This window comes from Crocodylus porosus, unplaced genomic scaffold, assembly GCF_001723895.1.
Source record: "Crocodylus porosus isolate Cpor-Errol unplaced genomic scaffold, CroPor_comp1, whole genome shotgun sequence".
Classification (NCBI taxonomy): domain Eukaryota; kingdom Metazoa; phylum Chordata; order Crocodylia; family Crocodylidae; genus Crocodylus; species Crocodylus porosus.
In genome coordinates this window covers 88,705,833-88,722,437 of record NW_017728931.1, presented here as the reverse complement: position 1 = coordinate 88,722,437, position 16,605 = coordinate 88,705,833, and the positions used below count along the sequence as shown (strand labels likewise).

Sequence of the window (16,605 nt, the reverse complement as noted above, 5' to 3'; positions counted from 1 at the left end):
TTAGAGAGCTTCTGGAGGGGCTAGACATGCTCAAATCAGCAGGTCCAGATGCTGTCCACCCCAGGGTGTTGAGGGAGCTAGCAGGGGTTATTGCAGGGCCCTTGGCACGGCTTTACGAGCACTTGTGGTGCTCGGCCCAGGTGCCGGATGATTGGAAGATAGCTAATGTGGTCCCCATTTTAAAAAGGGAGGGAGAACCTGGGCAACTATAAGGCTGTCAGTCTTACCTCAATCCTAGGGAAACTTTTTGAGAAGATCATCATGGAGCACATCTGTGATGGGCCGGCTTCAGGGATGACATGCTCAAGGGCAACCAGCACGGTTTCATTAGGGGCAGGTTATGTCAGACCAACCTGATTGCCTTTTATGATCAGGTCACTAAAGCCTTGGATGGAGGTGTTGCTGTGGATGTAGTCTTTCTGGACTTCAGCAAGGCCTTTGACACCATCTCCCACCCCATCCTCATTAAAAAATTGGGCGACTGTGGCATTGGTGCCTACACAGTCAGATGGATTGCAGATTGGCTGAAGGGCTGCACTCAGAGGGTGGTGGTGGACAGGTCATATTCGACCTGGGGAGAAGTGGGCAGTGGAGTCCCCCAGGGCTCAATTCTTGGGCCCGCGCCATTCAATTTCTTTATCAGCGATTTGGACGACGGGGTGAAAAGCAGCCTGTTTAAATTTGCTGATGATACCAAAATTTGGGGTAAGGTGAGCACGCTAGTAGGGAGGGAAAGATTGCAGCAAGATCTGGATAGGTTGCAGGGGTAGGCTAGCAAAAACAGGATGCGCTTCAATACTGGTAAGTGCAGGGTGCTGCACTTAGGCAGTAGTAACCAGCAGCACACGTATAAGATGGGAAATGCCCTTCTTGAAAGCACGGAAGCAGAAAGGGATCTTGAGTCATTACTGACTCCAAGATGAACATGGGCCGACTATGAGAGGTCAAGGTTGGCAGAGCTAACCACACCTTGTCGTGCATCCAAAGGTGCATGTCAAGTAGAGCGAAGGAGGTGATCCTCCCCCTTGATTCGATGCTGGTCAGGCCACAGCTGGAGTACTGCATCCAGTTCTGTACGCTCCATTTCAGGAGGGATGTGGACAACATGGAGAGGGTCAAGAGGAGGGCGACCCACATGATCTGGGGACAACAGGGCAGACCCTACAATGAGAGACTGAACCTGTTCAGCCTTCATAAGAGAAGGCTGAGGGGGGACCTGGTGACTGTCCATAAACTCACTAGAGGGGACCAGAAAGGTTTGGGAGAGACCTTGTTTCCCCTAGCGCCCCCTGGCATAACAAGGAATAACAACCACAAGTTGTTGGAGAGCAGGTTTAGATTAGTCACCCGTAAGAACTACTTCAGTCAGGGCGGCTAGGATCTGGAACCAACTTCCAAGGAAAGTGGTGCTGGCTCCTACCCGGGGGGTCTTTAAGAGGAGGCTTGATGCCTACCTGACTGGGATCATTTGAGCTGTTTTTTCTCCTGCCCAGGTGGAGGGGTCAGACTTGAAGATCTACAAGGTCCCTTCCGACCCTACTTCTATGATTCTATGCCATCTTCCAGACCTATTGCCATTATTTGAATGACTGCATAAGGGTGCCTCATTACTAGTCCCTGCTGATATTTAAAACTATTTACATCACTCTTAATGATCTAAGTTGGATGCTTCTGTTCAGCTGCTCTAGTATGCAGACAACAGTCCTACTCTGTTCAGAAGACGCATGGCTTCAGATGTCTGACAGTCTGTTTTTATCTGCTGTTTCTATTTCCTTCACTTGCTCCATGCTTTAGGTCCTATTTCTACAACACTTCAGGACTAATGACACAAGTTGCCAAACTTTCAGTCCACACTCTGAGCTCCTGCTGTGTTTCTTGAGGCTCCCTGCTGGGCTCCAGTCTGATATGGACTGTTTACTCCTCATAATTAATGAGTTTATGTTGACAATCTTTTGCACTAGTTGCTCTCATTTAGTATTTGCATTTGGTTACTTATGGAAGTGAAGTTCATGTTTAAATTATACCCTTGATATTTAAGGCTCTGAGACCTGCATTGGTTTTAAAATATGAACCCTGTTTACCTTCTCTCTATGCAGCCCACGCTTACTGCCAAATGTGCCAGGTTTTGTTGCCTAATTTGCATCAACTGTAATGAAATTCTTATCTCCCTGCTATTTACAGTACATTCCACTGTACTGCAATAGCCATGCAGTACTTACTGCACTATTCCATATCAGCAAGCTGCTTTACTGTTTTCATGCATAGGTTGCTCTAAAGCACTGATTCATGTAATTTGTTTCATATTTATTGCTAAAGCAGCTGCTGCATGCCAGCTTGCCCTAAAAAGTGAGAATCTAAAAAAGGTGACACCTGCAATCAGCACTTACTGGTGTTACAGCTGATATGATGGGAGACCCAAGATTTAGCTTTTGAAACAACTGATGAGATCTTGAGAAACGGGTTTATCAATTAGTATGGTAGCCTTGTCCTTCAAAATGGACAGAGGAAGTTGTGCTCTGCAATTAACAACTAGCAGCTGCTTGCATTATTAAAACAGAATTCCCAGCCCATAATGAAATTAGGGGCTGAAGTGGCTTCTTGAGCTGCAGGACAGGGTCCTGTCTCTAGCAATGTCCTTCTGCCCCCAACACACACTTTATAGGTCTGCCTGTTTTTCCATCAGTCTTCCACCCTGCCTCTAGTAGGATTGCTGCACCTGTGATGATCCAGGGAATGTGAGAGTGGGGATCTGTTAAGGGAATATCTTTTACCAAACCAACTACCATCAATTACAATCTATATCTGTAGAGGGTCACAACTTGAAAGACATTTTCAACTCATTCTCGTCTTTCAAACAAGTCCATTAAAAGCAAACTTCAGTGATCAGACGGAATGTGACCTAAGCAACAACTGCAAAGCTTGCCCAAACATCTCCACATCACCATGATCAGTGCACTAAAACCACCAGCCTTGGTGAATACTAAAAATACCTTGGGGTACAATTTAATAATGAGAATATACTGTTAAAAGCTTTATAGAAGGTAAATATCTGTAAGTCAATAAATCATACTTGTTTTAAATCATTCAGCTCATTCATCAAGAAAGAGCTGGGTGGGCAGGGAGCAGAGGAGGGCAGCACTCCCAGAGTTCTGCAAACATGGGGAGAAGTAGCAACTGCCCTCAGTCCCATGTGCTCTGGCCTAGGCAGGACTCAGTTTACATTCACGTGAGACAACCAGACTGTGTGAACTTACACCAGGGGTGGGCAATTATTTTGGGCAGAAGGCTGCTTACTGAGTTTTGGCAAGCCCTCAAGGACTACATGACAAGCAGCCCAGGGCAGATAAATATGAATTTTCTAAATTGTTTTAGGGGCCCCGCGGGCTGAATAGAATGTCTTGGCAGGCTGCATGCAGTCCACGGGCTGCATTTTGCCCACCCCTGACTTGCACAGTACTGAGTTATTCTCTCCTGGGACAAGATCTCTGAATACGTCTCCGAAGTTCTGAACCAGCGATCCAGATCTACGAGGCAAGAAAACACTCCAGAGGGTGCACAGCTGTATTTGAGGCTTTCTTGCTAGACCAAAATTTTGGTACCACAAGGTCCACTCTAACGCTAAAATAGCTTCCATGTTTGTAGGAGGTTGGAACATAGTCATGATGGTCTAGAAAATGGCTGAGGCAAGGGTTCCAGTGATCTTTTGTTGGACCAACTGTAGAGTTAAGACTGAGAAAGGGTCCTGGATGCCTAAAAGCTTGTCCAACAGTTTTCCCCACTATAGTTGTTGCAGTAAAAGATCACAGAAATACTTACCTCTCTTCTGTTAGGACAGAAAAAAAAGGTGCTGTCACTTAAACATAAAACTTGAACCATGCTCAAGCCAATCTAAGACTAAGGAATCAAGGTGGACACTAACTTCATGGCACCGCTGCTGCTGGTTAGGATCTCTCAAACTCAAGTTTTGTAACAGCAGTCCTTGGTAGTGGGAAGGGAGGGAGGTTGATTCTGTTGTAAGTGAAGGTTGCTCATGTATTGCAGTCAGTCACTCATCCAGTCTTCTTTCCAAGTTTTCTAAGGCCTTAGCTTGTATTTCTAGCTGCAGAAAACAAAATTAGGGGAGATAGGCCTTTGATCCATGTGATATTTGATCCAGGCCTCTCATGGATATTTATACCACCGAAAGGATCATTTCTCCTTGAATCAGGATCATCTCCAGACAGGACTAGCTTAACTTGGCTCTGCAATATTTCAGTAAGTGGGCTTTGTGTAAAGCATTTCAGCACAAAATTCTCGACACATCTGTGCATACTTGGATGCAAAAGGAAATAACATTAATTTTTCCATCTTGATAAGAATTTCACAGCATTAATTTAGAGACCCATAAAAGAAATCTTACTGTAATGTGTCAAGTAATTTCTTCCTGAAAGCTAATCAGAAATAGGAGCTTCCAATACTGGAGGAGTCTAAGCTTCATTTTTTACTGGAAATGTGAGTGTGTAAAATATCTGAACCAATACTGTATACATGAGTCAGGCACCTTGGCAGGATAGGTAATTTTTAACCCAAAAAATAATAAAAAGATGCATGAAGAACAGGGTTCTGCTTATTTTGGTTTAAATAGATAAGTTTGTTTTAAAATCACAGCGTTAGCTAAAGCAGTGAAAAAGCTCTTCCAGCTTAGCCCTCTTTCATTGAGGGAGACCAAATGAAATGCCCCCAGTGGAAGAAGGCTAAGTTTCTGTGGTTTACCTTGCATCTACTGCAGATAAAAGTACCCAGAACAGCACAGCTTCTGCTGTTCTTTAGTTTTACATACTTACACAGCAGAATTGCAGAATCCCTCTGGAAATAAATTAGGGAGGGAAACTTATTTGTTTAAATTAACCCATGTGACAAACCAGAGAGACTACTTCCAGCTTAGTCAAAAGAATTTATTAGAAAATGTTAAGCACTACATAAAACTAGTTTGAGAATATTAGTTCAGCAGACAGCACTCCAGCCATATGCTACAAATATCACAGCATGGACCTGGGGCAGCCACTGTGTTCCTGAAGATACATATTTAGAATGAGATATTCAAGCAGCATGCACAGTGTAGCGCTGCAAGGATATAGGAAAACCCCTTCTGCTTTGCATACAGTCTGCAAAATCTAGACAGTCATAATTCTTCTCAAGGCAATTTAGATCAAATGAATTTGTCCTTGAGGTATCAGCTGGGTCCAGAATTTCCCACCACTATGTACGTACTTTAGTGCATGTTGGGAAATCCCAGTACCCAGGGGTTAAATGCAAGCAATTTCAATAAATAGAAATACAGCTTTAATACTAATCTTAACAAAAAAAAGTCCACAAAGTTAAAGCACATGCTCTCTCATGCACTCATATTAAGGTAGACCTTGTTGATTTTCTGGAAAAATAGAGAAGGATAATCTATGTATTAAGGCAATACATGTTAAAGTTAACACAATTTTTAATCAGCTGCATATTTTCTGATAAATTCTTAAGTATTTCAGTGTAAAAAATAAAAAAGTTTACTGATCACATTCTCATTTATCAGATATTCTTCATTAGACTCTGAAATACAGTGGAGCATCACTATAATCACTGCCTCAATTACAATGTGATAGCAAGTGGCATCTTGTCTTCCAGACAGGAGCTGTGGAAACAAACAAAAAAAAAGAACAAATCCTCCCCGTCTCGTATGTTGAAACAAGCATTACCACAAAATTCCCTTTTGCCCCCTCTCCACACTTCTCTTAAAGGACATTCATATGGCTCCTGAAAGAGCACTGTAGCAAGGTTCAACTGTATAGAATAAAAAGATATAAAAGTCATTAACCTCCAAAAATCTGTCAGAGCAGGAAAATGCAATAAAAATAGGTACGCATGGCGTGATTAACCAGGATAGGTATAGCAATTTGCTACAAAATATTTCAAAAAGTGCTAACCAGTTGTAGCTTAAAGTAGTTCAAGAGCCCATACAAATCACTAGCAGAGTAAACCTGGATCAGTTTTGAAAAATCTAAAACATGGCTTGACTGTAGAAAAACTTGTATCAGTCTCTAATTTACACATTTTGATTTAGGCACAAAAATAAATATAGCTAGTCAAACGCTTCATTACATCTGCAGAAAGCTGCAATTAAAAGCAAGTGATCAACTGTTGCGACAGCATCTTATAGTTATATCTCCCTTTATATCCCCTGTCTCAGGGTCCTGTGAAAGTTACTGGAAAGGACAGGATAGGTAAGGAACTTGAAGATGCTTGCAACTTTGGGAAGCCAACTTCCATACAGCTCAGACTTTTCTCAAAGTCCTTAGAGACAGAGAGTCCACATAGCACATGCCCACTTTTCTGCGAGGAGTCTTCTGGCTGGAGCATCACAGGGTCTTGGGCTCTTGCACAGTGCTTTCACCATATTCAAGCACTGTGGGATGTGTGCCACTTTTAGTAGTGCTGTTCTTCCAAAACAGAAGAAAATCAGCTGCCCACTGACACTCCTGATGCAAGTTAAAAGACTTCCAAGAAACTTTTTCCATGAGAATTAGAAACCACACTGTCCTAACAAGCCAACCAACTCCATAAACAGGTTTGAATCAATTTTTTCAGAGCAGTTAATCGTTCCACTACCAGCCTTTGGAATGACTGAACAATCTGGACCTAACTCCTTACTGGAAAGTGTTTTTGGGACGTTTAAAAGCTACTACTAAGCTTTTTACTAAGCACTAAGTGACTTTAAGTAACTAATTACCCAGGATTATTTTTGTGCAACTTTAGTGACATGAGCTTGGTGGCCTCTGCTGTAGTCCCTAGCAAACTATAGTTCACATTAATAAAATATCTTACACAGCTAAAATTGGCACAACTGGCAACCTCTGGTCAACAGAGACCCTAGTAAAGATTTCCCCCTTTTACTATATTTGAAGAATTATAGAAAAGTAAAAACAGAACTGCAGTACTTATTTTTCCTGAATATCTAGCCCTAAAGCATAATCATTTCTTAGGTCATTTACCAGAGCTGTGCACAGTGGTTGCCTGAACCATACCTTTTGTGACTAGAGGCCTTTGAGTTCTTTTCCAGAAGTTACTCAAATGCAGCCCACTATCTCAAAACAAAAATTGAAAAAAGTCACAAAACAAAACCAAGCAGCATAATCTTTATTTGGTGTTAACAAGAGTGCCCATGGTTCTGGGCACCAAATCTTACTGACGGATGGTGAATTTGTTCTCTTTTCATCTAAACAGTTCTTCTGTTCAGACACAGCCACGTGCTTTTTACATACACATTGTGACCCCTGCATTCAGTCTCTCCAGTTAACACTAGAAATATTTGTCAAGGCAATACATTATTTTATCTTTACTATAATTAGGGAGAAATCAAAGAAAAATCTTACTTTAATATCTTTAATCTGACTGATTACATGTACTGTACATACCTGTTCCAAAAACCAATGTACTTAGACAAGATTTCTAATTTTATGCACTCCATTATTCAAGTGAAATTGCTGTACATCTAGTATCCACACAATCATACATTCCTAATAAAAATGCATTCTCCTTTATACCTTTTACTTTCTTTTAGGCATCTATTTTGAAAAGGGATAAAGAAGTTGCAGCTTAAATCTATATTTAGAACAAAACATTATATACTACATTGAAAAATAATTTTATCAAAACCAGATTCCAATCATAGTCATAAACAATTTTCAGTTAATGGTTCTTGTTGAAATTGCACTTTGCAGATAGAGCATGTTTTCAGGTTTTTCATTTTACTCTTATTTTCTTTCCGCAGAGAATGCCTCCTCTGGATTTTTCTTCCGTGAATGTTTGTATTTGTCTACATATGCTTTCACCAGATTTGCTACTTTTGTCGAGTTGACTTCTCCACTCTTGCTGTGACAAACCTGTGACAGGTTTAAAACAAACCAACAAGAGGTTCATTAAAAAAATTAAGAAGATAAAATGCCTTTTTTTGGTCAAGACTGGCAGATTCCAAAGAAGAAGGCTGTCTTATGAAGCCAAGAGGAAGCATCATCTACCTCTTCACTGTTATTGCTTTTTTAACTAGGGAGGTGCTGAGCACTGGCTCTGTTACACCCTATGTCAGGATTACCTGTGGAGTAAATATGTTGTGAAACTGATTATTAAAATGTCATTCTTGAATATAACTTACTTTATCTACCGCCTTCCGCACAATCTCTTTATATTCTTCCTTGCTAATATCTTTATTCTGGTAGAAAGGTTTAATTGCCAGTTTGACCTCTTGCGCTGCTTTTTCCTGAATTAACAATTTCTGACAAAAAACAAAATCATATTTTATAATCTTGTAGAAACACCCTTCACACAAAATTACTTAAGATTAGTTCTAACCATCAAAACAGTTTAAACTCTGCAAACAGAAGTTACTCAAATGTAAGGCATCAAAACCAGAGCCACGTTCCAGTCCTTGGAATACAGCACCTGCACGGATCGCAGTGGAAATAGTGGCTGAATCAGAGCAGAATGCAGATCCACTATTGATCAAAATATTTTAACACATTTCCAGTTGTACAGTTCTAAGAGTCTCACTAGTTCGTTAGAGTCAAAGTTAAAGTTCTTGTACTCATACAGTGTCCACAGGGTGACTGCACTGAGAATCCTGCACACACAGGAGACTGCTCTCTAATTTTCAGCGCTGTACAATTTTATTAATTGCTCAACTTGCACTTGCCTGGTCTTTCTTCGAGCTGTCTGCGCTGGCTTCCACGGTTACACTTCCTTTGCTTTCTCCCACTTTTACAGCAGCATTAGAATTTTTTACGTGACTTGATGAAGTTGCATTACCAGAAGTTGGTCCCTGAACTGTTTCCACATTTCCCAGGGCTGCTGTTGGAGCAGGCAACACTGGTACAGTCACGTTATTACTGACATGAGGTGCATTAGGCATACCCTGTTTTAAGAAGTAGCCAGCAGTTAATGCATTATTCTTCAAAGAGGCAAAAACTATTTTTCCAGCATTCTAAGCAACTACAGAAAAATACAACATGAGCTTCAGTTTCTTAGCTAACTTCTACACTGACTATTGGTACTGCATCTAGGACTACCATTAGATTAGCACACAAGAAAAACAAAAGCAGTCAAAAACTGGAAAGAAACCCCCTCCCCCCCACACGCACATCTGTTGTCAGACTGCCATTTTCAAGGGACAAAGACAAGTTGCAGAAATATGGCTAGAGCAGGAGCCCACACACCCATCTGAGTGATCCTTTTGTAGATGTTACCTGGCCAAAGTACAGAAAGCAATCGTGTCCAGTAAACCAGCAGGGAGACAAAATTAAAACAGCAAAAGGCTTGAAGAGGAGGCATTATACAAGGCAGCCTTCAACTAGATAAGCTAAACATTATTACAGCTTTGGTTTTAAAATGTTACCAGTAGTGACTGATGTAACAAAGTCTCTTAAATGTGGTTTTGCTACAGATGCATAGGTAAGTGTTAATTTTAATTTGGTTGTAAAAATAAAGCAGCCTCATCAGGGAAGATCATAAAGCAAAGGGAAAGGAAAACAGGATAGTGGCAAACAGCATTCCAGGATGACAAAAGGAGTAAGAAATCCTCCCTTCCAAAGTTTTTATTTTTACAAGGATATAAATCCCGTCTTCCAAGTCCACAGAACAGTGATTGTCAACCAAGGTGCCGTGGCACCCTCTGACTGATGCACAAGAACATCCTGACCTACTGTGGTCTGAGTTCTCTGCAACAAAAGAATTGCTCTTATTTTTCTTGTAGTCAGAAATAATGGAGTGAGAGCTAAGAGTTTTCCAAGGGCTGCCTTGAGTTTGGCGAGGATTAAAGAAACTTGTTCAGTCTGGCTCCCAAAGTCTCAACAAAGTAGTTTACATAAATCAAAGAGTGTTTTAAAGTAAGACACACATAAATACAGTAGATGAGAGAAAATGGAAGAACTCTACAAATTCAATGCCCTGCTGTTACTCTGCATATCCAGTTCTCCCCTTTCCTGGATCTCCCCCGTGAAGTATATGTAAGAGCAGGTAATACTGCATGGTCCCAGGTAGCCAGGCTGACACTGGGTTAAGTGTCTGTTCTTGAGCTTTGGGGTATAAGCAAACAATCAAGATACAGACCTGTCTGTTGCCTCTTATTGGCAGCCAACACAGCAATCACCTGTAATCCAGGTAACAGTTCTTACCATATTTTGCCATATTGTGTCATTAATACTGCTACTGGCTCTTACGGACCTCCAAATGGAAAGGAGGAATGTTCTGTAACTTGAGACAAGGATCAAACCTAAGGAGAGCAAGTTCTTTCAAAACCTGAGTCTTGTCAAATGCATGAGATAAATAGCTCCCAGGTCATTCACCCCTCTAAATATCTTCACCAACACATTGAAATACATGCAAAGAAGAGCTTGCAAAGACCATTCAGGTATTGCAGTAATGCCCATGTTCCATTTTAGAAGACTTGTTCCATTGTTTTATATTAGCTGGAGCTATGGGATTCCCACAGCATGCAACTTAGGATTCTGGGAGCAGCAGGGGCCCAACCCTGAGACTCAACAGCCCCAACAATGTTTGGAAAGGCCAGTGAAATAAAACAACTGTGGCAGGACTCATTCCAGCACACTTGATCCTGTTCCAAAAACGACATCTGTTTATAGCCTGAATGTCCTTAACACAGAGATTATAATGCAGCTCAAAGCATCTTTTAATCTCCCCTCATAGAGATGCAGGGCTGGAAAGGACCTCAGGAGCTAACCCAGTGCAACCACCTCCTCAAGGCAGGATCATCCTCATCTAAACTATCCTAATGCAAGTGTTGATGTAACCTATTCGTAAAACTACACAAACAACCCTGCTGCACAACTATCAGGCACATTGCCCCAAAACACCAAGAACTCCCAAGCCTGCCACAGGTAAAGAAGGGAGAAAAAGGTGCAATAGCACACTGTTGCAAGTGGTAATTAAAATACACCCAAGAGATCCAAGGAAGAGACTGCTAGAGGAAGACAAAAATCCACAGTTCATACCACTCTGACTATGGGTAAAATGCCTTCCTGATCCTAAATGGTCTGAGCGGAGGAGCAAGACCCTGTGACCAGGAACTGCTGGGTTTTAGTCCCAACAGGAGCACCAGTGCACTCCAGTTAAAAATCCCAGTCTTGGATGCAGCAACACCCAATGCTTCTGAGAAAGATGAAAAAACCCTAACAGATTGGAGGGAAAAATTCCCAGCCCCACATGGCAAAAAGCAAAGCACAAAAGCATAAGAAAACCCTATCACCCTCCATCCTGCTCTGCAAGCTGGTGATTGCAAACCCAGCTCCACACACCCTAACTAGATAGCCAGAGATCCTCCTTCTGTCATCCTATCCACTCCATGAACTATCCCAGTTCTCTTTTCTGTTGTATCTAATAGTGGTGCTCTGATTAATTCTGCTGCTTTTGAATATGAGCCTTTCCAATTTCTACCTGCTCCGGGCCACACAGTTCTCCTGATCCACGCAAGGTGGAGCGGAGGCATGCGCTCCTGTCTATTTCACTGCTCTAACAGCAAAGAAGTTTGTGCTGGTATCCAATCTAAACCTACTCTAAAAGCAATTTCAAGTCACTGCTCCGTGTCCTATGCTGCTGCAACAGAGAAACAGTGCTCTCTCTCTTCTTTATGGCAGCTCTTCAGATAATCTGAACACTACTATCATGTCCCCCTCTTAATTGCCTTTTCTGCAAGATCAACATGCCTATTTCTTTCAACCTCTCTTCATATGATTTGCCTTCCAAGTCCTTCACTGTTTTTGTTGCCTGCCTTTCTTTAGACCCATGATGTCTCCACTGAGAAGCATAAAATTCTACGCTGGGCAAGCAACTGCATGGTCCTGCCCTTAAGGACCTTAGCAATAAAGGGGCAAATCTAACATAAAGATCCTCCCAGAAGATCCTTTAATCAAGTTTCTCAGTCAGCTACTAACAGACTCCAGCTCCTGTAAAGATACCATTGTGTGATGGTGGATGAGGGTCAAATAAATCTGTTGTTCCAATTCTACACCCATTCTTTTGAGCCACAGACTTGGCATTTACAAGCCAAATTACCACTTCACTGGGCAATTCAGTTAGGGAAGGGATTACAGCACAAATTCAGCTCCCACGTTGCTGGGATTAAACTGAAATTCTAACTAATAGTTTTAAGTCTATCAGACTCTGCCTACTACCAGTTAAAACAGGACTTCATCATTTTGGCCCATGGGACACATGAAATATTTCACACTAACTGAAACATACCGTACTCCTTTTGATTTGTTTCTATAATGGCAAATTTGCCAATCAAGTTGAAAGTGAGTACTATCTAAAACATGGGATTCCAAGATGTTGAATGTGAGCTTCATGATCAATCAAATCACTTCATCTTTTTAGGAGGCAGTAAATGAGGTAAAGTTTGGGAAACGCTGCTTTCAAACCTGGACTGCAAAGGGAAGTATGTCAAAGTAGCTTAGGGACACAGACTATAGCAGAGGATCAATACACAACAAAGTGAACTCCAGATTCACTTGACACACTGAAGGAATGCTCCTCTGTGCCCTGGTAAAGTGTCAGACATCCTAGTGGAAGCCACCCAGCTTTCTTCATGATTCCCGTTTTGACTCCTATAACTGAAGACTGCAGGAAAAGCTTACCAGGCGAGGACTGACCCAGCAGTCGAAATACTTCTTCAAAAAACTTTACAAGTTTCAAGCAGATGCTCTGACCTATTCCCAGCATAACAAACTGGTAGTGACTGGATAAACAAAGAACTGAAGCTCCCAAGACAAGGAATGATGCAAGGGGCAAAATAGTATGACATACACAAAAGAATGAAACAAAATACGAAAGAATGTTAAATAATGGAAAGAGTTGAGAGAAGAAAGACTGAAAAACTTCACCCCACCCCCTTTCTCCTCCCACAAAAAAATCTCACAGTGGACAAATTATGAGAAAACTGCAACACCCCATTCTTGATTGGTTTATTACAGTAACATACAGTATCAGCATGTTACTGTAATAAAAAGAAACATTACCAAATTATATACTATAAGTTCAGTTTTAAATTAGGCTTCATTTCTCCATAAATACTTCAATAAGATCATTTGGGGGGTAGGAGGATAAGGAGGAACTGTTCACACAAACAGCACCAAAATAAAGCAAGATGCTTTTGTTTGTTTATAATTCATATGGCTCTGTCTTATGACTGTTTAGATCCATGTTTCTGAAAAAACAAAACAAAAAAACAAACAAAAAAACCCACACACCTGCAATTGTTTTCCATCTTGCTGCGAAGCAATATAGTTGACTTGCTGGGATGGAGGAGGAGGAGGTGGAGGTGGTGGTAATCCCTGAGTTACACTGGTAGGAGGAGCTACCTGTATGAGAGGCACTCCTGCATGGAGATGCAATGGTATTGGAGGACGAATATTAAATGGATTGTGTTGGATATTCATCATAGGTGGAGGAACACTGACTGGATATGGGAAGATATTCATAGGCTGGTGCTGTGCATTCACTTGTGGCATGACATTCATTTGTTGCTGCATCATAGTTACTGGTAGCTGAGACCCTTCCCCTTGTTGGTTTGTTTGGTCTTTGAGGTTTGGATCTATCAAACAAGAGAACACAGTATTTAAAGTAAAAAAATCCGTGTTTTGAACATATAGACACACTAACACCAAGATCCTACGTCACCTCTGAGAGTACATCTAGGTGCCACTTAGGTGGCTTTTAGGCATTTAAGTCACAACCATGGACCCATGCACCAGCCACAAAACCACCAAGGTATCTAGGTTCCTTATACACCTGTATTTTGACCTAGAAAGATCTCTATAGCTGTAAACAGATGTCTCCCAGGAGGAAAGTGTTTGTCCTGGGATCCTACAGATGGTCACACCCATTGTCTAAATTCAAGTACCTGTGAAAATGTATTAAAAAGGTTTTTTCCAAGCACTGTGTGCATCCAGGTTAACTGCAGCTGATTTAAATTAACTGCAAATCATTTTAGGGACAAGCCTATCAGTACATGTGCTCTCCCTTGCCACCTACTGGCAGAAGAATAATGCAATTTGGAAGGGCTACGCATGTAAAGGGCTGTGACACTCCTGTTTTGATCCAAATCAAAACCCAGGACAACCAGAATCACCACAAATGAGATGACTGCTTACAGCCCAGGCAACTGGTCTCTAGTAGTGCTCACACTCAGAAGCAAATCTGACACTACCTAGGCCCCTACCTCCCAGTTTGATCTTACTATTTGAAGAAGTGAAAGACTGCAGAAGTCCCCAAATCTTACCAGAAAAACACACTGTAACTGTTTGGCAGCATGGGTAGAATAATGCATAAATGGCCATGGGAGCAGGAAACTGGAGCCAGAACCCAAGGCTCCCCTCTCCTCCCCTGCAGACCAGAGCAAGGCCCCCTTGATTTTCCCCTGGCCTCATGAATCTTTCACTCTTAGCTGCCTAGAAGAAGAGGGTGGTGGGTTCAACACCATTTAGACTGTACAGGGCCTGGAACCCAGGAAGAACATTTTTTAAGTGAATGCCTTAAGTTAGGCTGTTGGGCAAAAGATGGTCACCACCTCCCTTTTACTTCACAAGTGAGGCTCCAATAATATAGCTCAGTATGCCATTGAGCTTTTTCATAAGAGCACACTTGGCTCATATTCAGCTTATGAAAAAACACAGTGGACTGGTAACTCTGCAACACAACTCTTATGCCTAAATGCTTTTACAATGATACAAATGAGCTAAATCTCTGTAAATTTAACCTCAAATGAAACAAGAGTGCTACCGAATATTCTCTATAGCATGAATATCACTACCAGTATTTTTAGAGGAACACGTGAGTGTTAAACCTTTTAAACTTTTTGTGCCATCAGGTCAACTAATTACCAATTCTTAAACCTAATACATGCATTTCCAAAGGAAATGCAAGATCTCTCTGAAGAAACGACCTTAATTAAAAAAAAAAAAAAAAGGAAAGAAACTGAATGAAACTACGTCTTGTCTGATCACAATTTACCAGTTTACAAGTGCATCAGTTAAAGCAGTAAAAGAATACATATTTTAAAGGGTATATTTGGTTGCACTGTAATCCTAAGGGCCAGAAATTTAATTCTTAATTTACTGAATGGTCAGACAGAAGCATTTTTTGGTATAGAGGCAGGGTCAAAATTAACAAGGATATTTCCCAATCATCCGTTGTGACATTCTTATGAGTTACATTTTATGGACAAAACAGTAAAAAAAAGTAAAAAAAAATTGTAGGGTTTAAAAAAAAAGTTTATGAAAATATTACCTATTTAAATCCCTAGATCTAAAAAAAAAAAATAATAAAAAAAAAAAAAATAAAATAAAAATACCTTGCTCAGAAGTCTCTTCTTCCTGCCTCATCCATCCAGACTGTGGACTGGAGGAATTTCGTCCTCTTCTTGAATAATAGTTCTGCACGTCGGCAGGTAAAGTCTTCCTTACCGCCCAACTAGATGCAGATGTCCACCCAGATCTATCAGCAGGCGTATCAAAAGAAAAATCCTGTTCGTTTTTACGCCTGTACGGTTGATGTTCTGGGAACCTGACAGTTTCATTCCCAGAACCATTTGAATTCCCTGAGAGGGGTTTTCTATTTTGCCAATGATTTTCATTTCGGTCTCCATACATGAAACCACCTCTGCCCCGGCCACCTCTGCCTCGGCCACCTCTGCCACGATTTGAAATCCAACCTGAACCAAAATTTTTATTCCAAGTATATCCTGAATTATCACATCTGTTGTCTTCCCACTGTGGATCTTTAAAAGTTTCTCTCTCTCTGCTCCTAGTTTCAGGAACAGAATTTATTCTTTCCATTACCCAATCTGGATAATCACTCCCATACTTGTCAGACAAACAATGGTCATTAGAATCTTTGTCTATATTGTCCTTTTCTTTTTTCATATTTTCATTCTGTTTCTCTTGTTCACCTCTTTTGTACCTATCATTTCCCCTTGGACTTTTCCAGCTGTCATTGCTCCATTTCTCCTTCCACCGAGGTGAGCGACCACCTCTCTCATTCCTAGCATAGGAAGGACCCGTATTTCTTGTTCGAGATCGGGATCTTGACCTGGATCGAGATCGGGATCTTGACCATCTCCTACTTCTTCTGTCTCTGTCACGTTCTCTTCTTTGGCTATCTCTGTCGTTATCTCTATCTTTGCTTTGAGACCTAGATTTTTTCTCTCTTGGAGAGAAATCTTTAACTCTTGATCGAGAAGGAGATCTTCTGCTCTCCCTGACAGCCTCCCTTTTGGGAGATCGTGAAGGTGTTCTTTTGCCCTCCCACTCAGTCTCCCTTTTGGGTGAACGAGACCACCTGCCCTCCCTGTCAGCTTCCTTCTCGGGTGAAGGAGACTGCCTGCCCTCCCTGTCAGTCTCCCTTTTGGGTGAAGGAGACCGCCTGCCCTCCCTGTCAGTCTCCCTTTTGGGTGAAGGAGACCGCCTGCCCTCCCTGTCAGTCTCCCTTTTGGGTGAAGGAGACCACCTGCCCTCCCTGTCAGTCTCCCTTTTGGGTGAAGGAGACCGCCTGCCCTCCCTGTCAGTCTCCTTCTTG

General features: G+C 41.6%; 1 protein-coding gene across 3 annotated transcripts in view; it reads right to left on the bottom strand.

Moving 5' to 3' along the window:
- Positions 1 to 4,919: 4,919 nt before the first annotated feature.
- SCAF11 (SR-related CTD associated factor 11) overlaps positions 4,920 to 16,605 on the bottom strand; it is a 73,793-nt gene continuing 62,107 nt past the window's right edge. The window contains exons 11-16 of one of the 3 annotated variants that reach the window (XR_002102541.1): positions 15,383 to 16,605; positions 13,281 to 13,624; positions 8,714 to 8,932; positions 8,177 to 8,296; positions 7,050 to 7,907; positions 4,920 to 5,659 (exon numbers count right to left, since the gene is read on the bottom strand). The exon at positions 15,383 to 16,605 is cut by the window's right edge and continues 1,669 nt beyond it. Coding sequence is in view for 2 of the 3 variants with exons in the window: in XM_019543339.1 (XP_019398884.1) it covers positions 7,779 to 7,907; positions 8,177 to 8,296; positions 8,714 to 8,932; positions 13,281 to 13,624; positions 15,383 to 16,605 (2,035 nt within the window). In the remaining variant the exon portion in view is untranslated. Of the gene's footprint in view, positions 7,908 to 8,176; positions 8,297 to 8,713; positions 8,933 to 13,280; positions 13,625 to 15,382 lie in introns of all 3 variants that reach the window. The other 2 variants (XM_019543339.1, XM_019543340.1) reach the window with 2 other exon arrangements.